The 26,691-nt window shown below is 42.9% G+C and overlaps 1 protein-coding gene and 1 long non-coding RNA gene across 4 annotated transcripts in view; both read right to left on the reverse strand.

The window, feature by feature from the left end:
• Positions 1 to 13,632: 13,632 nt before the first annotated feature.
• LOC138636631 (uncharacterized) lies at positions 13,633 to 14,911 on the reverse strand. The gene is made up of 3 exons (XR_011312311.1): positions 14,831 to 14,911; positions 14,333 to 14,704; positions 13,633 to 13,683 (listed from the first exon to the last, which is right to left on the reverse strand). It is a non-coding gene; the product is annotated as an uncharacterized lncRNA (long non-coding RNA).
• A 7,109-nt stretch (positions 14,912 to 22,020) lies between these two features.
• fbxo8 (F-box protein 8) overlaps positions 22,021 to 26,691 on the reverse strand; it is a 12,208-nt gene continuing 7,537 nt past the window's right edge. For all 3 annotated transcript variants that reach the window (XM_069724729.1, XM_069724728.1, XM_069724730.1), the window contains exons 7-8: positions 26,497 to 26,691; positions 22,021 to 23,867 (exon numbers count right to left, since the gene is read on the reverse strand). The exon at positions 26,497 to 26,691 is cut by the window's right edge and continues 2 nt beyond it. In XM_069724729.1, the coding sequence (XP_069580830.1) occupies positions 23,680 to 23,867; positions 26,497 to 26,691 (383 nt within the window). In that variant the 3' untranslated portion in view covers positions 22,021 to 23,679. The remainder of the gene's footprint in view (positions 23,868 to 26,496) is intronic.

Below are 26,691 nucleotides of genomic sequence, written 5' to 3' on the forward strand. Positions count from 1 at the left end.
CAGGAGGTTCTCCTGCTTCTACCTGACAGACCGTCTGAAACCCTGACAGCAGCTTCAGTCGACCACCAGGAGCCCACAGACGATAACTGGTGTCCTGGTACCAGTGGAGGACATCCAGAACCAGCACCTAATGGCAGCAGCATTCTGCTCCTTTAACATCACGAGGAGTTTGTTCTGCCCCCTGCTGGTCGGAGAGGACAATGACCCGGCAGTTCTGTCCTCCCTCGTCTCATCTCCTGGATGTCTTTCATGTTTTATCAGCAGGAGGGACAGTTTAAAAAAAACAGCAGTCACATCAGGACGTAGTTTCACCATAGTGCTGAACTATCATAATAAATAATACAGGATATTATTGTTATTATTATTATTATTATTATTATTATTATTATTATTTAGCATTACTGAGAACACTTTTCTTACATCTGATTTTAAGGAAACTCTCCTTGACTCAGGTCTGTGTGTGTGTGTGTGTGTGTGTGTGTGTGTGTGTGTGTGTGTGTGTGTGTGTGTGTGTGTGTGTGTGTGTGTGTGTGTGTGTGTGTGTGTGTGTGTGTGTGTGTGTGTGTGTGTGTGTGTGTGTGTGTGATCAGGAATTCATTAGTTGAGAGGAAGCTCTATGCTGCAGTCTGTTTTCTGTCAGTCTGTCGCACACTGATTTTTTTTCCCAAGGCCAAGAGGATATCCCTTACACACACACACACACACACACACACACACACACACACACACACACACACACACACACACACACACACACACACACACACACACACACACACACACACACACACACACACACACACACACACACACTGCTGATAGAAGCACACATGGAAACAGAGAAAGTGGTGGAAAGAGTCGGCAGCATGAAGACTAACAGATAACAAGAACACACGGAGACTTAAATCTTTCCACACAAACACTCATCAGAAAATAAAACAGAAATTCACAATGTGAGAAATCCATAATTCCAATTTGTTGTGACAACAGTAAATAACAATAAATCCGGTGTTCTTCCCGACCGAAGGAGGAAGAGCTCTTAGCTTTGTTAGAAATAAATCATCTGATTCCTTGTGATGCTCCAGGTTTCAAAGCCTTCCTCGGAGCTGTAGAGGAATTCATCTGGAATCTCTCATTGTTGATTTTATATTTAGTCGTGCATAAACAACATACGTGGAATATCAAATCTATTAAATATTGAATCTAAAATGGAGCTAAGAAAACCGTTGATTTTGTAATGATGTGTAACCTTTAAAGATCAGCGTGTTGATCCTTCATCAGGCTTTATTTGGACAAAAGTAGCTTTAACACTTGGTAAATATAAAATATAGATAATATAAATATGTAAAAACGTTCTTAATTAATTTGATTGAATAAATGAAATATGGTTGGTGTTGATATCTGTAACTCATTTGTGAATATATATTTAAACATTAACCAGCATTTTGTTACATTTTTGACAAATTTGCACCTAAAACTTTGATTCGTGAGGATTTTTTTTTCTGTTTAAATACAAAAAAGTGAAAATATCTTTATAATGAAGCAAAATGAGTAAAGACATGAAAATATAACTTTAAAAACACGAGACTTCACGTAACAATCATCACGTGTCACTGCTGGGTGGAAACCTCGTATCTCCAGCTGGAGAACAGACAGCTCTCCTTTCAGCCAAAAGATTTCATTACCTTTAATTTGATTATTTAAAGGCTTTTATTATTTAAAGGCTTTTATTATTTATGGTTTATTATTTCTATGTTTTATTATTTCTATGTTTTATTATTTCTATAGTTTTATTATTCATAGTTTTATTATTTCTATGTTTTATTATTTCTATGGTTTTATTATTTATAGTTTTATTATTTCTATGTTTTACTATTTCTATGTTTTATTATTTCTATGGTTTTATTATTTATAGTTTTATTATTTATAGTTTTATTATTTCTATGTTTTATTATTTCTATGTTTTTATTATTTCTATGTTTTATTATTTCTATGTTTGATTATTTCTATGTTTGATTATTTCTATGTTTTATTATTTGTATGGTTTTATTATTTATAGTTTTATTATTTCTATGTTTTTATTATTTCTGTTTTATTATTTCTATGTTTTTATTATTTCTATGTTTTTATTATTTCTGTTTTATTATTTCTATGTTTGATTATTTCTATGTTTTTATTATTTCTATGTTTTATTATTTCTATGTTTTATTATTTCTATGTTTTTATTATTTCTATGTTTTATTATTTCTATGTTTTATTATTTCTATGTTTTATTATTTCTATGTTTTTATTATTTCTATGTTTTTATTATTTATAGTTTTATTATTTCTATGTTTTTATTATTTCTATGTTTTATTATTTCTATGTTTTTATTATTTCTGTTTTTATTATTTCTATGTTTTTGTTATTTCTATGTTTTATTATTTCTATGTTTTTATTATTTCTGTTTTATTATTTCTGTTTTTATTATTTCTATGTTTTATTATTTCTATGTTTTTATTATTTCTATGTTTTATTATTTCTATGTTTTTATTATTTCTATGTTTTTATTATTTCTATGTTTTATTATTTCTATGTTTTATTATTTCTATGTTTTTATTATTTCTATGTTTTATTATTTCTATGTTTTTATTATTTCTATGTTTTTATTATTTCTATGTTTTATTATTTCTATGTTTTTATTATTTCTATGTTTTTATTATTTCTATGTTTTATTATTTCTATGTTTTTATTATTTCTATGTTTTTATTATTTCTATGTTTTTATTATTTCTATGTTTTTATTATTTCTGTTTTATTATGTTTTTATTATTTCTATGTTTTATTATTTCTATGTTTTTATTATTTCTATGTTTTTATTATTTCTATGTTTTTATTATTTCTATGTTTTATTATTTCTATGTTTTTATTATTTCTATGTTTTTATTATTTCTATGTTTTTATTATTTCTATGTTTTATTATTTCTATGTTTTATTATCTCTATGTTTTTATTATTTCTATGTTTTATTATTTCTATCCTCAAAGTGAACTACAGATTGAGCCTCCAGGTTTCTGGTGTAAATCTGGACGACGTGTTTGTTCCTCTGATTTATCTGCTGGAGGTTGAAAAGTGGAGCGAATGTCTGCAGAGAGTCAGTGAACTTCAGGACAGAGACACAGAGGACAGAGACACAGAGGACAGAGACACAGAGGACAGAGGACAGGGACACAGAAGACAGAGACACAGAGGACAGAGACACAGAGGACAGAGGACAGGGACACAGAAGACAGAGACACAGAGGACAGAGACACAGAGGACAGAGACACAGAGACACAGAGACACAGAGGATGAAGAGGACAGAGACACAGAGGACGGAGAGGACAGAGACACAAGGTAGGTCTCAAACCAGCCGGCGTCTTATTGTGTAATTAATCCTGCAACAGAAATATAAACCAGTTTTAAAAAATAAACCAAATTTGACCTTTTTCTTCCAAACGAACTTGTTTTCTCCGCTGAATTTAAACCTGTAATAATGTTTGTATGTCCTCTGGTTTCTAGGCAACAGGATGTGCGTTCCACTTCATTCCTGCTTTACTCCTAAAGAAGGCCGTTGGTCGTCCAACACCCGTCCCAGCTCGGAGACGTCCTGTTGGACTCATGTTGGACTCAGAACAAACACTTTTAATCACAACATCTTTGTTCACAATTCATTCAGAAGATAAACAAACATCCTGAAGACTTTATGATCATTAAAAGCTTCGTCTGCACAGAAGCAGAACTTTACACAAACTCATATTCCAGTTGACTTGTTATCATCAACTTCTATATTCATAGATGATATGTTCTATATTTGCTGTTTATTGGAACATGTTTGTATCAGAGCTGGGATCAAGTTCATATTTAGTCTCGTGCTGCTAATGTTCTCTAATGATGATGATGATGATGGAGGGGGGGGGGGGGGGGGGGCACGCGGAGAGTGCGCGTGATGAATCACAGCTAAAAGTGGCCTAATAACTAAATAGCTCCGATTAAGGTTTTCAGCGCGTCTCGGGCGCGCGCTTCTCAGAGACCAGAGAGCGCGCGAGTCCTGTTTATCTGGTCTGGCGGCGGACGTGCACGCGCAGCGGGCTGCTTGAAGCGCGAGCTGTGTTTTCCTGGATGGTGGAGGAGGACGGGAGAAGATCTGATGTTCACGTGGAGCTGTGTTGGAGGTCCACGTGCGCAGAGTTGTGATTTAGGAATCATCTGGTTTGAAATGTTCTTCTCTCCATGTCGAGGCAGATTATATTCTGAGACTTCAAATTAAGACGAACTGAACAGGAAAAGGCCGCTGAGCACGTTCACGTGTCCAAAACCTTCTGAAAACTACTTTAACAATTAAAGAAGGACTTTTTATGGTCACGTGATTTTTGTTGTATTTTGTGCTTTTTGATGTTGAAATGTTGTAAAAATATAATAAAAATAATTAGTATTAACTTTAAGAGTATCTGAGTCAAAGAGAAGTCAAAAATTGTATCGCGTTTTCCAGAGTGTGTGTGTGTGTGTGTGTGTGTGTGTGTGTGTGTGTGTGTGTGTGTGTGTGTGTGTGTGTGTGTGTGTGTGTGTGTGTGTGTGTGTGTGTGTGTGTGTGTGTGTGTGTGTGTGTGTGTGTGTGTGTGTGTGTGTGTGTGTGTGTGTGTGTGATACCTCGTATTAGATGATATATAATTTTCATTCATATTTAAATGTGAGCTGCAGATGAACTGAGCTTCGAGCTGTCGGAGGATTTACGGCCGAACAAAATATATTATTAAAACCTTCCGATGCAAAACACAGAAAACACCAATAAAAACATAAACATAGAAATAAAACATACATAACTACATAGATGAATAAATAATGTAATCCATCCCAATTAATGTTGTTGTTATTGTTCGACAACTGTTTTCCATCATCTCTTCTACTCGATAACTCGCTGTTCTTTGTGAAGAAATGATGACGTCAGTGGTTGTTGTTTTGTCTTATTTTAAAAATGTTATTGTTGTTGGTTCATCAATTAACAAAAGAAAATAAAAATTGGCTAAAAAAATAGAATAAATCCCGATTAAAGGCCTGCAAACAAATACATGTTTATTATGTTCCTGTTATACATGTAATAATTAAGGCTGTTATTTGTGTTTGTTATTATTATTATTAGTAGTAGTAGTAATAATAATAATAATAATAATAATAATGGTAATAATATGGTAGAGCATACTTTATGATAAATTACTTCTTTTCCTGTGTTGATTATGGAGGTTTTTTAAAATACTTCTGGCGATGTTTCTTTATAAAATGATCCTCAAACATATTTAACTTAATTTCTTGGAAAACATTCTCCCAAAATTGAGTTTAACATTTTCTGAATAAAAAACACAACTATTAAAACAGAACAATATTTATATTTGTACTTTAAATTGATTCCAACGGACAAAATAACTCACGCAGAAATGTAAAATGTTCAAATCATGTTTTACGTATTTCACATGTTTAAAGGTAAATTATTCAGGATGAAGTCAAATCCACGGAAATGTCATGTTTTCTGTTTTTGTTCTTCAAATTGCGGTGATGACGTAACGAGGTAATTAACACGTTCTTTCGGTTGAAATATGAACGTGACGCGAAGTTTATGTCTCCGTGTTGATTTCCACGTGATACCGACGTGATGTTAATGGAGCCTGATTAAAGAGGGTTCAGTGTGTGTGTGTGTGTGTGTGTGTGTGTGTGTGTGTGTGTGTGTGTGTGTGTGTGTGTGTGTGTGTGTGTGTGTGTGTGTGTGTGTGTGTGTGTGTGTGTGTGTGTGTGTGTGTGTGTGTGTGTGTGTGTGAGTGTAAGTAAGTGAGTGTGTGTGTGTGTGTGTGTGTGTGTGTGTGTGTGTGTGTGTGTGTGTGTGTGTGTGTGTGTGTGTGTGTGTGTGTGTGTGTGTGTGTGTGTGTGTGTGTGTGTGAGTAAGTGAGTGTGTGTGTGTGTGTGTGTGTGTGTGTGTGTGTGTGTGTGTGTGTGTGTGTGTGTGTGTGTGTGTGTGTGTGTGTGTGTGTGTGTGTGAGTGAGTGAGTGTGTGTGTGTGTGTGTGTGTGTGTGTGTGTGTGTGTGTGTGTGTGTGTGTGTGTGTGTGTGTGTGTGTGTGTGTGTGTGTGTCCACCATCCATCATCCCTCATCCATCCATCTATCCAGTATCTACACCTTCTTTGTCCTGAGCAGGGTCAGAGGTTGGACCGCTACACCTGGACAGGTGACCAGTCCATCACAGAAAGACACACAACCACTTCCACCAACGGTCAGTTTACATCAGGGGTCTCAAACTTAATTGACTTGGGGGCCGCTGGAGGCAGAGTCTGGGTGAGGCTGGGCCGCATCGGGTATTCCACAAGAAAAGCTTTGTTAAAAAAATTCCAATCTTCTCAAATGTCTTTATTTTTATTTTTTTAACACAAAATAAGATGAAAAAATAAATAAACAAATTAAGAATTAATAAGTAAATAAATCAGTAATAAATAAAATAATAATAATTAGATTTCTCTAGTCAGCAACTATGTGTGGTTTCTTCAGTCTTCTATATCTGCTGTATTCAGATTTAAACGTCTTTATTAACAGTTCTTTAACCTCAATGGGTTCTTCTGAACATGAACGGTCCTGAACATGAATGGAACATTGAAGAACATGAATTGTTCTTCTGAACATGGCTTCTCTTGCCTACTCCTTGCTGCTAGAGACCTGGCAGCGCTTCCTCTCGCACAGCATCCCTGGTAGTTTACATACTCCTCAGCATGTCTAGTTGTGTAATGACGTTTCAAATTGTATTCCTCGTGCACCGCAACTTTCTCTGTGCAAATAAGACACGTCGGGGTGCCCCTGTGCTCAACAAAGAAATAATGCATCTCCACTTTCCCTGGGATTGTCTGTGCTCATCACCAACCTTTCTCTTCACTGCAGGCTTTGAAAAAGACATGTTTGGGGCTGTGGGATATATTTTAATTCCACTTGGTGTCACTGTCGTGTTTAGCCGTGTTTATGACATCATCTAGAAATATATGTCGTGTTCATCGTGTGAGGCAATGCAAGTAACAAAATAATGACCCCCAAATAACGGTGCGACCCTATAATTGGTCCGGGTTATCGGGGACTGTTATTGCCGACGGACAGGTGTCGGTATGTGACTGCAGACCACATTAGACTACATTATTTCCTTTCTTTTATCTCACCGCGTACGCATCACTTTGATTTATTTTGTCAGAGAGAGACATATATACGTACAATGTCCCGCTGGGCAGCAACTTAAAAAACTTATTTTTGGAAGTGTTGTGAACGCAGCGCGCTGGGACGGATGTCCACGTTTGCCTGATAGAAACGAGGCAGCCAGCCAGGCCCGGAAGAAAACTCTCCATGGCAACGCTGCTGTCACTTTCACTCATTGAGAAATGTTGCTCTGCTTGCATCAAGCCCGGTCGATGTCCCACCCCCGAGAGCCAAATACCCCACCGTGATTGGTCGGTTCGTTCAGCTCCGCACACAACACTGGAAAGTGCCATTCATAGAAAACTCGCGGGCCGCATGAACATTAAACTTTCATGTTAAGGTGGGGGCCACAAAATATCGTCTCGCGGGCCGCAATTGGCCCGCGGGCCGCGAGTTTGAGACCCCTGGTTTAGAACCAACAATGAACCTGGTGTGCATCAACAGAACCCAACAGAACCCAACAGATCCTAACAGAACCCAACAGAACCTAACAGAACCTAATAGAACCTAACAGAACCCAACAGAACCTAATAGAACCTAACAGAACCCAACAGAACCTAACAGAACCTAATAGAACCCAACAGAACCCAACAGAACCCAACAGAACCCAACAGAACCCACACAGGCTCCTGGAGAACATGCAAACTACACATATAAAATGTCTTCCACCATCTTCAGTGAGCAGAGATCTTTACCTCGTTCTGCTCATATAACTGACATCATAGCTCAATACAGGAGGTCCAAACGGACCAGATGAAACCAAGACTGTCCAGATCTCGTTTCCTAAATTGAAACCTCATTTCATCGGCAGGTTTATTAGCAGCTGCTGAATCTAGAAATCCTGTTTCGTGTTTGTCTGTTGGTGGTTCATGAGTTTAGTATCGCTGCTGTTATCAGCGCAGCGTCTTCTCCACCTCTGGCCTGATGTTGGCTCAGAGTAGAAGGACGGTCGGTCCATGGATGTTGTTTAGCAGCATCTAAGTCTTACAGAGAGATTTGGACAAACTGTCAATTAAGTCACAACGTCATCTGCATAAAATGGACATTTGCATCAGGTGGACACTGACTGAGGACTTTTCACGGAGACGTCTCAGGTTTGTGTTCTGGTCTGTTTCATTCTCATGATCAAAGGCTGCATGTGTCTCATGATTTTACTCTGTTTGGTTTTCAGTGAAGATTGTTGATGGTCATTTACATGTGAAAAAGATTTGGACCAATGATGAAGCAGGAGAGAAGGAGGTAAAAGAGAGAAACATCCCAGCTCCTAGAGGAGGAGGAGGAGGAGGAGGAGGAGGAGGAGGAGGAGGAGGAGGAGGAGGAGGAGGAGGAGGAGGATGAAGACGAGAAAGAGGACGAGGAGGAGGAGGAGGGGAGAAGAGGAAGAAGAGCAGGAGGAAGAGGAGGAAGACGAGGAGGAGGACAAGGAGGAGGAGGAAGGAGGAGGACGAGGAGGACGAGGAGGAGGAAGACTAGGAAGAGAATAAGGAAGACGAGGAGGAGGAGGGGGAAGAGGAAGACGAGGAGGACGAGGAGGAGAAGGAGGAAGAGAATAAGGAGGAGGAGGATGAGAAGAGGGGGAAGAGGAAGACAAGGAGGAGGAGGAGACGAGGAGGAGGAGGAGAAGGAGGAGGAGGAGGAGGAGGAGGAGGAGGAGGGACTGTTGGCAGACTGCTGTGATAATGAATGTGACCTGTAGATTTTGTGGCTCCTGCTGATTTGTTGAGAAAATTAAAAAGCTTTCCACAAACTATTCTGATGAAGTCGACGGTTAATTCTTCACCTGCTGTTTACTAGAAGATTTCTGTTGTTACTAAGACTTCTGTGTGTGTGTGTGTGTGTGTGTGTGTGTGTGTGTGTGTGTGTGTGTGTGTGTGTGTGTGTGTGTGTGTGTGTGTGTGTGTGTGTGTGTGTGTGTGTGTGTGTGTGTGTGTGTGTGTGTGCATCCATCATGAACACACCAGAGACGACTGTGACACATCAAATATATCTTCAAATGAGTGTTTTCATATTCTTATCATTTATATTTGATGGTTCAGAATCAGCTGATTCTACATGATAGAAAACACACTTCAGGATTGAAGTAGATAGTAAAGTGTGTTCATCCTTCTTCTGCAGACTGAATGGAATCAAAGTGTTTTAGTGAGAGTTCGGTAAAAGCATGACCTGCAGAATAAAGTACCAAACCGCTCAGCAGCTCTTTGTCTTCCTGTTCGACCCAGAGGACAAACATGGCAGACTGTCATCTCAGGTACATGTTACAAGAACCACATGAAATGATGCTTTAAAACAAAGTGACGAACCAAAGAACGCAAATACTCCATCTGTAGTACCACTGAGGACCACTAGGGGCCGTCTCCGTAGACTCCATCTGTAGTACCACTGAGGACCACTAGGGGCTGTCTCCGTAGACTCCATCTGTAGTACCGCTGAGGACCGCTAGGGGCTGTCTCCGTAGACTCCATCTGTAGTACCGCTGAGGACCGCTAGGGGCTGTCTCCGTAGACTCCATCTGTAGTACCGCTGAGGACCGCTAGGGGCTGTCTCCGTAGACTCCATCTGTAGTACCGCTGAGGACCGCTAGGGGCTGTCTCCGTAGACTCCATCTGTAGTACCGCTGAGGACCGCTAGGGGCTGTCTCCGTAGACTCCATCTGTAGTACCGCTGAGGACCGCTAGGGGCTGTCTCCGTAGACTCCATCTGTAGTACCGCTGAGGACCGCGAGGGGCTGTCTCCGTAGACTCCATCTGTAGTACCGCTGAGGACCGCTAGGGGCTGTCTCCGTAGACTCCATCTGTAGTACCGCTGAGGACCGCTAGGGGCCGTCTCCGTAGACTCCATCTGTAGTACCGCTGAGGACCGCTAGGGGCCGTCTCCGTAGACTCCATCTGTAGTACCACTGATGACCACTAGGGGCCGTCTCCATGGACTCCATCTGTAGTACCGCTGAGGACTGCTAGGGGCCGTCTCCGTAGACTCCATCTGTAGTACCGCTGAGGACCACTAGGGGCTGTCTCAGTAGACTCCATCTGTAGTACCACTGAGGACCCGCTAGGGGCCGTCTCCGTAGACTCCATCTGTAGTACCGCTGAGGACCGCTAGGGGCCGTCTCCGTAGACTCCATCTGTAGTACCGCTGAGGACCACTAGGGGCTGTCTCCATGGACTCCATCTTTAGTACCACTGAGTACCAGTCGGGGCTGTCTCCATCTGTAGTACCACTGAGGACCACTAGGGGCTGTCTCCATGGACTCCATCTGTAGTACCACTGAGGACCACTAGGGGCTGTCTCCATGGACTCCATCTGTAGTACCACTGAGTACCAGTAGGGGCTGTCTCCATCTGTAGTACCACTGAGGACCACTAGGGGCTGTCTCCATGGACTCCATCTGTAGTACCACTGAGGACCACTAGGGGCTGTCTCCATGGACTCCATCTGTAGTACCACTGAGGACCACTAGGGGCTGTCTCCATGGACTCCATCTGTAGTACCACTGAGGACCACTAGGGGCTGTCTCCATGGACTCCATCTGTAGTACCACTGAAGACCACTAGGGGCTGTCTCCATGGACTCCATCTGTAGTACCACTGAGGACCACTAGGGGCCGTCTCTATAGACTCCATCTGTAGTACCACTGAGGACCAGTAGGGGCTGTCTCCATCTGTAGTACCACTGAGGACCACTAGGTGCTGTCTCCATGGACTCCATCTGTAGTACCACTGAGGACCACTAGGGGCTGTCTCCATGGACTCCATCTGTAGTACAACTGAGGACCACGAGGGGCTGTCTCCATGGACTCCATCTGTAGTACCGCTGAAGACCACTAGGGGCTGTCTCCATGGACTCCATCTGTAGTACCGCTGAGGACCACTAGGGGCTGTCTCCATGGACTCCATCTGTAGTACCACTGAAGACCACTAGGGGCTGTCTCCATGGACTCCATCTGTAGTACCACTGAGGACCACTAGGGGCCGTCTCTATAGACTCCATCTGTAGTACCACTGAGGACCAGTAGGGGCTGTCTCCATCTGTAGTACCACTGAGGACCACTAGGGGCTGTCTCCATGGACTCCATCTGTAGTACCGCTGAGGACCACGAGGGGCTGTCTCCATGGACTCCATCTGTAGTACCGCTGAGGACCACGAGGGGCTGTCTCCATGGACTCCATCTGTAGTACCGCTGAGGACCACTAGGGGCTGTCTCCATGGACTCCATCTGTAGTACCGCTGAGGACCACTAGGGGCTGTCTCCATGGACTCCATCTGTAGTACCGCTGAGGACCACTAGGGGCTGTCTCCATGGACTCCATCTGTAGTACCGCTGAGGACCACGAGGGGCTGTCTCCATGGACTCCATCTGTAGTACCGCTGAAGACCACGAGGGGCTGTCTCCATGGACTCCATCTGTAGTACCGCTGAGGACCACTAGGGGCTGTCTCCATGGACTCCATCTGTAGTACCGCTGAGGACCACTAGGGGCTGTCTCCATGGACTCCATCTGTAGTACCGCTGAGGACCACTAGGGGCTGTCTCCATGGACTCCATCTGTAGTACCGCTGAGGACCACTAGGGGCTGTCTCCATGGACTCCATCTGTAGTACCGCTGAGGACCACTAGGGGCTGTCTCCATGGACTCCATCTGTAGTACCTAGGGGCTGAGGACCACTAGGGGCTGTCTCCATGGACTCCATCTGTAGTACCACTGAGGACCACTAGGGGCTGTCTCCATGGACTCCATCTGTAGTACCACTGAGGACCACTAGGGGCTGTCTCCATGGACTCCATCTGTAGTACCACTGAGGACCACTAGGGGCTGTCTCCATGGACTCCATCTGTAGTACCACTGAGGACCACTAGGGGCCGTCTCCATAGACTCCATCTGTAGTACCACTGAGGACCACTAGGGGCTGTCATCCAGACTGTGTGTCAGGAGTGAAGTTAATAAGTTGTCAGTGAGCTAACCTCCTCTGAGAGTTATTTTAATTTTTTTTTTACCCATAAAGCATCTCTGCACCACTTAGCTCAGCTCACCTCTGCCTCTGTCAGGGGGAGGAGGGGAGGGGAGGAGGGGTGAGGAAGGGGGAGGGACGTTCACAGAGTGGGAGAGTGAAAGAGAGACAGAGTGAGACATCATTCCACAGCTGGTTAACAGATGGCTGGAGCACACACACACACACACACACACACACACACACACACACACACACACACACACACACACACACACACACACACACACACACACACACACACACACACACACACACACACACACACCTCAGGGTTTGAAGCTGGTCGGTAGAGCAGACATGTTTCTAAACTGTATGTGTCGTTAGCTGCTGCAGATGAGAGATGGTGATGTGTGTGTGTGTGTGTGTGTGTGTGTGTGTGTGTGTGTGTGTGTGTGTGTGTGTGTGTGTGTGTGTGTGTGTGTGTGTGTGTGTGTGTGTGTGTGTGTGTGTGTGTGTGTGTGTGTGTGTGTGTGTGTGTGTGTGTGTGTGTGTGTGTGTGTGTGTGTGTGTGTGTGTGTGTGTGTGTGTGTGTGTGTGTGTGTGTGTGTGTGTGTGTGTGTGTGTGTGTGTGTGTGTGTGTGTGTGTGTGTGTGTGTGTGTGTGTGTGTGTGTGTGTGTGTGTGTGTGTGTGTTGATGTGGTTAGAATAAACCTTGGTTTTCCAGGACGTGTTGCATTTAAAAGCTCTCATGACGTGTTCCTCTGATGTTTCATCTTGACGATAATATTTCTGTTTTCTGGTGAAACGTCTCGTTGGTGATGGAATAGATTATATTAATGAGTTATAGACATGATGAGGCCCAACGTAGGAGTTTTAATGATGTAGGCAATTAATACATTTGAAATGTGTCCATGTTTTACAGTTTATGACCAAATAATCTCCACATTTCCATCAGATGTCCTTTATATTTACATGTAGTGAACATTTTAGTACGTTGGCATTTTTATTATGAACTAGTTAGTATGATGGTAGTAGTTAGCTGAACAAACTACAAACTGGATGTAAAAGTGTTCGTAGCTTCAGGTCTGTAAAATGGTTCTGATCCAGAAGTGTCTTCAGCTGCAATACCAGCGAGTGCCACTAGAGGTCGGCTCCAAAAAGCCTCCGGCTCCATAGACTCCCATTCAACTTCTCTCATCAAATCCAAAGTGAATAAAATGTCTCCATCAGTTATCTCGGTGTTGTTAGCTAAAGTCACTCCTTCTTCTTAGTTTTCTGGAGGTCCATCTGAAAATAATCCCTCATTCATTAGAAAAGAAGATTCAAGAAGACCTGTTTTGGGGGCGTGTCTGTTTGATTGACAGGCCTGTGGTGCAGTCAGGTTACAGCTATCGGTGGGCGGGGGTATCGTCAGGTTTCCGTAGATCGGTCAGATCCACCGCTGGCTCCTCCCCCAGCTCGTCCAAATATGGTCACTTCCTGCTCCGAAACGCTCCGAACTAGCAAAGATGGTGACGGACAGAATCTGAACTGGAGAATTCATAACGTTCACAAACCAACGATGACATCACTGATGGATGATGACATCACTGATGGTTGATGACATCATGATGACATCATGATAACATCACTGATGGTTGATGACATCACTGATGGATGATGACATCACTGATGGTTGATGACATCATGATGACATCACTGATGGATGATGACATCACTGATGGTTGATGACATCATGATGATATCATGATAACATCACTGATGGTTGATGACATCACTGATGGATGATGACATCACTGATGGTTGATGACATCATGATGACATCATGATGACATCACTGATGGATGATGACATCACTGATGGTTGATGACATCATGATGACATCATGATGACATCACTGATGGATGATGATTGGTTGAACCTCACAGAACTGCTAACATGAGTGTCGCCTTCATCCATTTGTGTGGTCTTCTGATTTTATTCAACATCATAACTTTATGACCTGATATCAAAGTTACAGTAAATGTTCTATCAATCTGTACGAATCACCATCAGATGTTAATATTAATATTTCCCTGAGGATCAACATTAATGACCAAATATTCCACTGTAATAGAAGAATAAAGAGATCGTCAGACAGACTTTTACCTTTGAGCTTCTATCTCAGACTTCCGTGATATTTTCTGGGTGCATTCGTGCTCCTCAGATGTTGAACCTCCATCGGGGCAAACTGCAGTTTGAACCCGGCTATCACAGCCTCCAGCACTCCAGCGGTGTGTGTGAATACGCTTTTGTCCTTTGTCACGTTGTGCTGAGACAAAGGCGTCCTGTGTCCTGGTGGGTTGTCCTCAGAGGGAGCACCGACCACTCACCGATGTCACAACTCACTATTTCTGCAGAACAGCTCCTCCCGGGTGGAACCTCAGACCCACCGAGCTGCAGCCCGGTTCTTCTGCTGCAGAAACTTGCAGGGATTTCTGCTTCACGTCTGAACTTGCACCACGTTTCTGTTAAAGCAGCCTGTGGGGTGAAGTTTCTATATTTGAATGTTGAAGAGTGTTAAACATATTTTGTCCTCAGACATCATCCTCAGCCTCGTCTCTGATAAAAGGACTTCTTTTCATTCCCATAATGCTCAGTGCTCACCTCGTTCAATTTCCTCCTTCCTTCCTGTCTGTGATGAGAACATAAGCTCGCAGCTCTGCGCTGTCCTGGAGCTGCACCAGCAGCCGTAAATCTACCAGGAGACAGACACATGGAGACGAGAGAGAACCAGAGAGAACCAGAGAGAACGTGGTCTAACAGCGATCGTGTGCTTGTGTTTCTGCTGAGCTCATGAATCACGGTTGGGAGCGTCTCTGATGGGCTGGCTGGCTCTAACAGCTGCTGCAGAGTGTTGCACAACATCTGACAAGAGCCGAGACACGGGCAGCGTCTGTTGAGCAGAGAGCTGGACAACAGCTGCTCTCAGGACGAGCACAGAGAGTGGTCAGGGACATGATTCAGGTCCTCAGCTAATTCTGAACATCTAGAGTCTGATATCATCCTGTTTACACAAACCATTGGTTCATAAATCATCATTGTGTTCGTTGGATGAGTGTGTGTTTAGTTGGATGAGTGTGTGTTTAGTTGGATGAGTGTGTTCGTTGGATGAGTGTGTGTTTAGTTGGATGAGTGTGTTCGTTGGATGAGTGTGTGTTTAGTTGGATGAGTGTGTTTAGTTGGATGAGTGTGTTTAGTTGGATGAGTGTGTTTAGTTGGATGAGTGTGTGTTTAGTTGGATGAGTGTGTTCGTTGGATGAGTGTGTGTTTAGTTGGATGTGTGTGTTTAGTTGGATGAGTGTGTTTAGTTGGATGAGTGTGTGTTTAGTTGGATGAGTGTGTTTAGTTGGATGAGTGTGTGTTTAGTTGGATGAGTGTGTTTAGTTGGATGAGTGTGTTTAGTTGGATGAATGTGTGTTTAGTTGGATGAGTGTGTTTAGTTGGATGAGTGTGTTTAGTTGGATGAGTGTGTGTTTAATTGGATGAGTGTGTTTAGTTGGATGAGTGTGTTTAGTTGGATGAATGTGTGTTTAGTTGGATGAGTGTGTTTAGTTGGATGAGTGTGTGTTTAGTTGGATGAGTGTGTTTAGTTGGATGAGTGTGTGTTTAGTTGGATGAGTGTGTGTTTAGTTGGATGAGTGTGTTTAGTTGGATGAGTGTGTTTAGTTGGATGAGTGTGTTTAGTTGGATGAGTGTGTTTAGTTGGATGAGTGTGTTTAGTTGGATGAGTGTGTGTTTAGTTGGATGAGTGTGTTTAGTTGGATGAGTGTGTGTTTAGTTGGATGAGTGTGTGTTTAGTTGGATGAGTGTGTTTAGTTGGATGAGTGTGTTTAGTTGGATGAGTGTGTGTTTAGTTGGATGAGTGTGTTTAGTTGGATGAGTGTGTGTTTAGTTGGATGAGTGTGTGTTTAGTTGGATGAGTGTGTTTAGTTGGATGAGTGTGTTTAGTTGGATGAGTGTGTTTAGTTGGATGAATGTGTTTAGTTGGATGAGTGTGTGTTTAGTTGGATGAGTGTGTTTAGTTGGATGAGTGTGTTTAGTTGGATGAGTGTGTTCGTTGGATGAGTGTGTGTTTAGTTGGATGAGTGTGTTCGTTGGATGAGTGTGTGTTTAGTTGGATGAGTGTGTTTAGTTGGATGAGTGTGTTTAGTTGGATGAGTGTGTGTTTAGTTGGATGAGTGTGTTCGTTGGATGAGTGTGTGTTTAGTTGGATGAGTGTGTTCGTTGGATGAGTGTGTTCAGAAATTCAAATTCAGTTGTGAACACAACTACTGTTAAGATACTTTTCTCCAACTATATGTGTATATATATTATATAATAAGAAGATGATGTAAATGAAATGTCAATTGGTCAAATGTAATAATTACATTAATGTACAATTAAATAAAAATGTTAACGTGTAAATATAACGACTAAACACATTTGACACATTTTAGTCACGTGTCAAATGATACATAGTTTCATACATTTGGTCAGTGATACAGCCTAGCAACCACCCAGTTACACCTTAGCAACCACCTAGAATTCAGCAACCACCTCGGATCCAGCAATAACCTAGTTACACCTTAGCAACTGCTTAGTTATAACCTATCAACCACTTAGCAACCACCTAGAATTCAGTAACCACACAGCAGCCAAAAGGCCACTCAGCAGCTCGGTCAACTGGCCCACTTGTGGACGCAGTAAAAGCAGTCTCGTCACTCTGTGCTACATCTTTTGTTTTGCAAACATCATAATGTGTTTGGTGTGTCAGTGATGTTATTCAACTCATTTCATGTCTTAGAATCTTGTAAGTGTTGACGATGTGTGCAGCTTCACTGCTTTTACTGTGTCTTCCCTGTTTAACTAAAGATTCATGATTAAACACTTCCCTTTCTAAAATGGACATCGGTAGGTTTGGAGCCCAACGCTGATCTTTTAAAGATCATCGGTTTTCAGCAGTGCTTATTTGAAGTGAAAGGAAGGAAGTAAAAGGCTCATCTGCTGGTGTGCTGAAGACGCCTCGCTGCACGGTTCAGCTCAACCGCCGGGTTCTTCAGATACTCTTCATGCTGGTTCTGTTGGGCTTGAAGGAAATATGAATCCATCTTAATGCACCTCATAGGACGATATATTGTGTGGATTACTTTCTGCAGTTGTATTTCACTTGATGATTTCCATTTAATTCTACAGCTTTTTAAAGGGAAATAAGTTGTTTCTTTGGTGTTCATGTTTTTACTGCAGTGAAGGATTTAAATACGTTTTCCATTCATGTTTCTCTCGTGACTCGTGTTCATTTTTTCTTCGCTAAACAGACTGTTGGAAGCTGTCAGAGTTACTACACGGAGAAACTGTTCTAACAAAGACTGTCAGACCATATATACCACGTACCATATATACCACGTACCATATATACCATATGTACCATATATACCATATACCATGTACCATATATACCACGTACCATATATACCATATATACCATATACCATATATACCATATATACCATATATACCATATATACCATATATACCATATATACCATATACCATGTACCATATATACCATATGTACCATATATACCATGTACCATATATACCATATGTACCATATATACCATGTACCATATATACCATATGTACCATATATACCATATACCATGTACCATATATACCATATGTACCATATATACCATGTACCATATATACCACGTACCATATGTACCATATATACCATGTACCATATATACCATGTACCATATATACCATATACCATGTACCATATATACCATATGTACCATATATACCATGTACCATATATACCATATATATGTACCATATATACCATACCATGTACCATATATACCACGTACCATGTACCATATATACCATGTACCATATATACCATGTACCATATATACCATATGTACCATATATACCATGTACCATATATACCATATGTACCATATATACCATGTACCATGTACCATATATACCATATGTACCATATATACCATGTACCATATATACCATGTACCATATATATATACCATATATATGTACCATATATATGTACCATATATATACCATGTACCATATATATATATATACCATATACCATGTACCATATATACCATATACCATATATACCATGTACCACGTACCATATATGTACCATATATATACCATGTACCATATATACCATATGTACCATATATACCATATGTACCATATATACCATATACCATGTACCATATATACCATATGTACCATATATACCATGTACCATATATACCATGTACCATATATACCATATGTACCATAATATACCATATACCATGTACCATATATACCATGTACCATATATACCATATTTACCATATATACCATGTACCATATACAGTGGTGTGGAAAAAGTGTTTGCCTCCTTCCTTATTTCCAATTTTTTTTCATGTCTGTCACTTAAATGTTTCAGATCATCAAACAAATTTAAATATTAGTCAAAGATAACACAAGTAAACACAAAATGCAGTTTTTAAATGAAGGTTTTTATTATTAAGGGAGAAAAACAATCCAAACCCACATGGTCCTGTGTGAAAAAGTGTTTCCCCCTCCTGTTAAAACATAACTTAACTGTGGTTCATCACACCTGAGTTCAATTTCTCGAGCCACACCCAGGCCTGATTACTGACACACCTGTTCTCAATCAAGAAATCACTTCAATAGGACCTGCCTGACAAAGTGAAGGAGACCAGAAGATCCTCAAAAGCTAGACATCATGCCGAGATCCAAAGACATTCAGGAACAAATGAGAAAGAAAGTAATTGAGATCTATCAGTCTGGAAAAGGTTCTAAAGCCATTTCTAAAGCTTTGGGACTCCAGAGAACCACAGTGAGAACCATTATCCACAAATGGAGAAAACATGGAACAGTGGTGAACCTTCCCAGGAGCGGCCGGCCGACCAAAATTACCCCGAGAGAGCAGCGACGACTCATCCGAGAGGTCACAAAAGACCCCACGACAACATCCAAAGAACTGCAGGCCTCACTTGCCTCAGTTCAGGTCAGTGTTCATGACTCCACCAGAAGAAAGAGACTCGGCAGAAATGGCTGCTGCAGAGTTCCAAGACCAAAACCTGACCAAAACATGGTATGTGTGTGTGTGTGTGTGTGTGTATGTCTATGTGTGTATTGTGTGTGTGTGTGTGTGTGTGTGTGTGTGTGTGTGTGTGTGTGTGTGTGTGTGTGTGTGTGTGTGTGTGTGTGTGTGTGTGTGTGTGTGTGTGTGTGTGTGAGTCCTGCTGATGAAGTGCAGAGCTGCAGGTCTCAGGAGGACATCCATCATCCACAGCAGGTTTAAGTGAGGTGCTCTGGACCGGGACGCCACCAGACGACGACACCGACCCGGGCCGTCGGCCTGAGCCGGACTACATAAACACCAGCACCTTCATCATCATCATCATCATCCTCCTCTCCTGAGACTAGTGGGTCAACATCAGCAGCAGAGAGAAGTGGTTCTTTCTTTTTGAAACAACACACTTTATTAATACTTCCATTTCCAGGTTCACCATGCCTCCATGCTATGATCTGACCTCAGGTCACATGACCAGCTCATCCAACACTCCCATCCATCAGCATCCTACAAACACGTGATGCTTCATTCTGTTCCTTCACTGCAGAACTCCATGAAACCACATCAGTCTGGTTCTGACATTAATACGACCGTGGATTGTATTAACCCTGCAGCTCCAATCTGCTGCATTAGCTTTTCTAACATAATCATAAAACATTAAAAAGTTATTTTCTACCACAAATGTTCTCTAACATGAAATCTGTTCTTTATTTAATCGCTCCTTTTATCAATTGATGTTTTAATGAGTTTCTGATTCAGCTGAAACTAACGAGTGATTTTACTGTAACTGAATGACAGGTCGACACAATGTTCTCCACACACACACACACACACACACACACACACACACACACACACACACACACACACACACACACACACACACACACACACACACACACACACACACACACACACACACACACTAAGGTCAAGGGTCATATTGTGTCTGGAGAGGATTTACTCTGTTGCCTGTTTGATCTCAAACACACGCTGTGATTTCTTCCTCAATGCGCTTCATAAACACTCCAAACCTAAATGCCGATCCACCACCCTGAACCTAACCTGAACACACATTATTAATATATATATATATATATATATATATGGGGTTGCCCAGGTGTATTGAAGTATTTATGGAGATTTATTTCAGCATTCTTATTTATTTATTCTTTTATCTGTCTGAGAGAACAACACTAGGAATGCAATGGATTAACAAATGGATGATCTCCGCTCGTTCCCTCCAACCTGTCAGTGCAGCAGAGGTGGAGCTCCGCCCACAGAGACACACAGAGATCAGAGGACAGGAACACAGCAGACTCACAGAGCTGATCAGAAATGAAGTTGAAGACATTAAGAAATGCAGACAGACATTCACATGCTGTTGAACACTTTATGTAAGTTGAGTATCAGTTTGTTATCGTTCACATAAAAGAAGCTGATTCAGCTGGTTTGGGTGGAGCTCAGCTATGTGAGTAAATGTTACTGAACATGAGGATCTCAGAAGGAAAAAACTCAGGTGGCACATCGTCCCGTCATGAATGAGACGAATACATGTTTTAATTCTATCTGGGCTGTGATTGGCTCTGAGGACGACCTTCAACGTGACGGAAGAACCGGACCTTCTACGTGACGGAAGAAGAACCGGACCTTCTACGTGACAGAAGAAGAACCGGACCTTCTATGTGACAGAAGAGGAACCGGATCTTCTACGTGACAGAAGAGGAACTGTAACTTCTACGTGACAGAAGAACCAGACCTTCTACGTGACAGAAGAAGTGGACTTTCTACGTGACGGAAGAACCGGACCTTCAACGTGACAGAAGAAGAACCGGACCTTCAACGTGACAGAAGAAGAACCGGACCTTCTACGTGACAGAAGAACCGGAACTTCTACGTGACGGAAGAACTGGACCTTCAATGTGACAGAAGAACTGGACTTTCTACGTGACGGAAGAACCGGACCTTCAACGTGACAGAAGAAGAACCGGACCTTCAACGTGACAAGAAGAACCGGACCTTCTACGTGACAGAAGAACCAGAACTTCTACGTAACGGAAGAACTGGACCTTCAATGTGACAGAAGAACCAGACCTTCAATGTGACAGAAGAACCAGACCTTCAACGTGACAGAAGAAGAACCGGACCTTCTACGTGACAGAAGAACCGGAACTTCTACGTGACGGAAGAACTGGACCTTCAATGTGACAGAAGAACCGGACCTTCAATGTGACAGAAGAACCAGACCTTCAACGTGACAGAAGAAGAACCGGACCTTCAATGTGACAGAAGAAGAACCGGACCTTCAATATGACAGAAGAACTGGACCTTCTACGTGACGGAAGAACCGGACCTTCAATGTGACAGAAGAACCGGACCTTCAATGTGACAGAAGAACCGGATCTTCTACGTGACAGAAGAACCGGACCTTCAACGTGACAGAAGAAGAACCGGACCTTCTACGTGACAGAAGAACCGGACCTTCTACGTGACAGAAGAACCGGACCTTCTACGTAATGGAAGAAGAACCGGATCTGTGACTGCAGAACATCATATCAAAGAAGAGGTGATTTCTGGACTTTGTTTGATACCTGAAGCTTTATTACGGCAGCTGGCTGAAATATGTCACTAAAATCAATAATCAGTGCGTTCTGGTATCTCCAGAAAATAAAGAACAAACCACAACAGACGGCGGATTTAATAAGTTAAACAGTAAAATCTTTGTTCTAAATCAGCAGTAATGGATCTTCAACCGTGGTCAGATTTACAATGAAATGGAGACAATAAATGAAAACAATAAATAAAAGTCAGTTATGTTGCAACACACCAGCTGTTAGCATAGAAACCCTCTGAATTAGAAAAGACTTCTCCGCATCCTGTCTGTTGCTATAGTTACATTCAGTGAGCTGTTAGCTGCGGCTACATGCTAGCTGCTGGCACTCATTGGTAGAAGCTACGAGTGATTATTGAGCTGCAGGTCTGACGGACGTCACTGTTAAAAAGCAGCTGCACATATTTCATGAATTTGAGTGTTTGACGTCATCAATAAGTCCTGATTTGATTTGTTTGACATTTCCACAGATATATTTTTACAGATTTCTACTACTGTTGCACATCTGTATTTATTATCATCTCCTTCCACTGTTTCACTAATGCATTAAAACCAGCTCAGACACTGACGCTGCGCTGAACGTGATCCATCACTTCAAACTATGCATATGATTTAGAAATGACTTCAGCACACTGCTGATCACCCTGGAAAATCAGGATAATTGCTCTTTTTTCCAGGACATAAAAGAAACCTGTAGACGCACGATTACTTCTCACAGATTATTATAAAAATACATGTGATTAAAAGCGATGGATTCCTGGTCCCGCCGTGGCAGCAGTGGAAGTCTGGAACCTCAGGAACTACAGCTGGACCTGTGGTCGCCGGGGATACGTGAGCACGGTGAAAAACAACATGACAAATGGCAGTATTATGTCTAGAAAACACAAGAACTTCATATTCACACCGTCTTTTCCTTCAATAACAAATCAAACTGCAGAGACTCGATAAAACCCTCTTTTCTTAACATCATCTTTCTCCGTTTCCCTCCTGATGACCGTCCGCTCACATTTCACACAACGAGCTCCTTCAACACCTTCAATTCAAATCAATGTCGCCAGCTGGAAATACTAAATGTGTATTTCTGTTGGCTTCCACCTGCACGACCGTCAGCTTCATCATGAAGCATCTCGTACGTGTCCGCTGACCAACGGACGTGTTGGAGGTTCTGTCCTCCGAGTCGAGTGCAGATGATGTGACAGGAACTGAAAACAGTTCAGTGGTTGTTGTCTCCGTCATTTGGCTCACAGCGTTCGGACCGCTCGCCCGGAGAACCGTCAGACACCAGAACCGGAGAACACAGATCTGAAGCCAATTTGCCAATTCACCACCGACGGAACCAGAACCTTCCTGGAGGAGGTCCAATGGGTGGTTCCCTGAAAACCAGGTCACCTGGTACACCCTCCTCCTGCTCCTCCTCCTCCTCCCATCAGTGCAGTGTCAGAGCTCGTCTTCATGGCTCCACTTTAAACCATCTTCTTTACAGTGACTTGGTTTTAATGACGTTTCACCCCTCTGATTAAAATCTACGAGGTTACTAATATTTGGTGTCCCAGTCTGTCTCACAGTGGAGCGGTTAAATTCACCTTTTTATCATCTTTCTAGGAAGATTTACGGTTTTCTTGTGTTCCTTCAGGGATGTGAAAACTGTTTAAAATCCATTTTCAGACGTGGAGAGGAACCCGATCACCGGTTCCTTTTCTTCAGTGCAGTACGGACAGCTTGTGGGCGGAGCTACGCAGCCACGTGGCCAATCAGATATATGTTATCGTAGAGGTGTCCTACGAAGTCGTCCGAGACATTGTGCGCCGCTCGGCGAGTGTTCCTGATAAACTCCCTCTTGGACATCTTGTTTTTGACGTGCGGGCTGGTGAGGTCGATGGACAGCAGGATGAGACTGTAGCACAACACGTACACGGCATCTGCAGAGAGACACAGACGGGTCAGACTCCCACAAACAACCTGCAGAGGGAAGGATGGGATGAGAAGGCTGACTCCTGCCTTGGGCTCCAACCCGTTACACTAATCCTGCTACTCATTACAGCAGTAGGATGGTGGAGTTAACCGCAGCAGAGGGAGGGATCGGGTCCTCAGAGGTCTGCTGACACTAACAAAGCCCTCGGTTGCTAGAGTCCTGGTCCACTGACCTTACTCAGTCCTGGGATTACGTTTAAAATAAAACCCTGATGGTTTCCGCCTCATTTAGTGGACGAGCGAACGGGTCAAAATTTCAGCAGCTGCAGAGTCCCTGTCGACTGTTAGTACAGTCATCAACCTGTCCCTGTGGACTGTTAGCACAGTCATCATCCTGTCCCTCCAACTGTTAGTACAGTCATCAACCTGTCCCTGTCGACTGTTAGTAGTCATCAACCTGTCCCTGTCGACTGTTAGTACAGTCATCATCCTGTCCCTGTCGACTGTTAGTACAGTCATCAACCTGTCCCTGTCGACTGTTAGTAGTCATCAACCTGTCCCTGTTGACTGTTAGTACAGTCATCAACCTGTCCCTGTCGACTGTTAGTACAGTCATCAACCTGTCCCTGTCGACTGTTAATAGTCATCAACCTGTCCCTGTCGACTGTTAGTACAGTCATCAACCTGTCCCTGTCGACTGTTAGTAGTCATCAACCTGTCCCTGTCGACTGTTAGTACAGTCATCAACCTGTCCCTGTCGACTGTTAGTAGTCATCACCCTGTCCCTCCGACTGTTAGTACAGTCATCATCCTGTCCCTGTCGACTGTTAGTAGTCATCATCCTGTCCCTGTCGACTGTTAGTAGTCATCACCCTGTCCCTGTCGACTGTTAGTAGTCATCATCCTGTCCCTCCGACTGTTAGTACAGTCATCATCCTGTCCCTCCGACTGTTAGTAGTCATCATCCTGTCCCTCCGACTGTTAGTACAGTCATCATCCTGTCCCTGTCGACTGTTAGTACAGTCATCACCCTGTCCCTCCGACTGTTAGTACAGTCATCAACCTGTCCCTGTCGACTGTTAGTAGTCATCACCCTGTCCCTCCGACTGTTAGTACAGTCATCATCCTGTCCCTGTCGACTGTTAGTAGTCATCATCCTGTCCCTGTCGACTGTTAGTAGTCATCACCCTGTCCCTGTCGACTGTTAGTAGTCATCATCCTGTCCCTCCGACTGTTAGTACAGTCATCATCCTGTCCCTCCGACTGTTAGTACAGTCATCATCCTGTCCCTCCGACTGTTAGTACAGTCATCATCCTGTCCCTGTCGACTGTTAGTACAGTCATCATCCTGTCCCCCGACTGTTAGTACAGTCATCATCCTGTCCCTCCGACTGTTAGTAGTCATCATCCTGTCCCTCCGACTGTTAGTACAGTCATCATCCTGTCCCTGTCGACTGTTAGTACAGTCATCACCCTGTCCCCCGACTGTTAGTACAGTCATCATCCTGTCCCTGTCGACTGTTAGTACAGTCATCATCCTGTCCCTCCGACTGTTAGTACAGTCATCATCCTGTCCCTCCGACTGTTAGTAGTCATCATCCTGTCCCTCCGACTGTTAGTACAGTCATCATCCTGTCCCTGTCGACTGTTAGTACAGTCATCACCCTGTCCCTGTCGACTGTTAGTAGTCATCATCCTGTCCCTCCGACTGTTAGTCTGCCCATCCGACTGTGAGGAGTGAGGAGGAGTGGGAGGAGGTGTTGAGCAGTAACCAGAGGATCAGAGGATGTTTAGATGAACGTAGAGACGGTGATTTCTTCTTCAGTGAGCAGATTCACTGTTCAGTCTTTTATTGTTGAGAGCACCAACATGAGGATGATGTCACTGAGCACTGAGGATGATGTCTGAGGATGATGTCACTGAGCACTGAGGATGATGTCACTGAGGATGATGTCACAGAGCACTGAGGATGATGTCACAGAGCACTGAGGATGATGTCACAGAGCACTGAGGATGATGTCACTGAGCACTGAGGCACATTTGTGGATTGTTATGTTGGGGTTTATTACGGAGAAGAAGAATTGTAAATCTATTGAAATAGCATTTTTCTCCTACGTTTTGGTGAATTCGTTCCCACTATGAAGTCGATAGCATCCTCAAAGTTAGCATGTTGCTAACGATATAATCCACAAGCTCTCAATATCAAAGTTAGTCTTTAACTAAGAATAACATCCCTTCATCACAGCTGTTCTTGGTTAACAGAGTTAGTTAGCCTTGTTGTTAGAGTAGCCACAGAGCCAGTCTGAATAACTGGACACTTTAGTCACCAAATAGACTCGTGCACACAAATGAATTAAAACGTGGGAACAAGATGTGATCTCATGCAAATAAAAATCACTGACTTGATAGAAATGATTATAAGTAACAAAATAACAAACAAGTATCACGTAACGAGCTTTAAACCGTTTCTCTTCAGGCTGTCGATGATCCAGAGCTGAAGCTCCCACAGGTAGGTGTGTGTGTGTGTGTGTGTGTGTGTGTGTGTGTGTGTGTGTGTGTGTGTGTGTGTGTGTGTGTGTGTGTGTGTGTGTGTGTGTGTGTGTGTGTGTGTGTGTGTGTGTGTGTGTCAGTACGAACCAGGACTGAGGCCCAGATCTTGGACCAGACCCGGGTTACAGGTGCAGAACCGGTGGCTGAACTTGGTGATGAGCGTCTCCAGGTATTCTCCTCTCTCCTCCGGGGCGTGAATGTGTCGGAAGAAGTCCCGCAAGGCGTTGGGGAGGAACTGGTTACTGAAGTTATGGAGGGTCACCAGCTCATCCAGGACATCCC

Source organism: Brachyistius frenatus, unplaced genomic scaffold, assembly GCF_029030835.1.
Source record: "Brachyistius frenatus isolate BFR_SWC_R1_liver_20210118 unplaced genomic scaffold, ASM2903083v1 Contig_392, whole genome shotgun sequence".
Classification (NCBI taxonomy): Eukaryota; Metazoa; Chordata; class Actinopteri; family Embiotocidae; genus Brachyistius; species Brachyistius frenatus.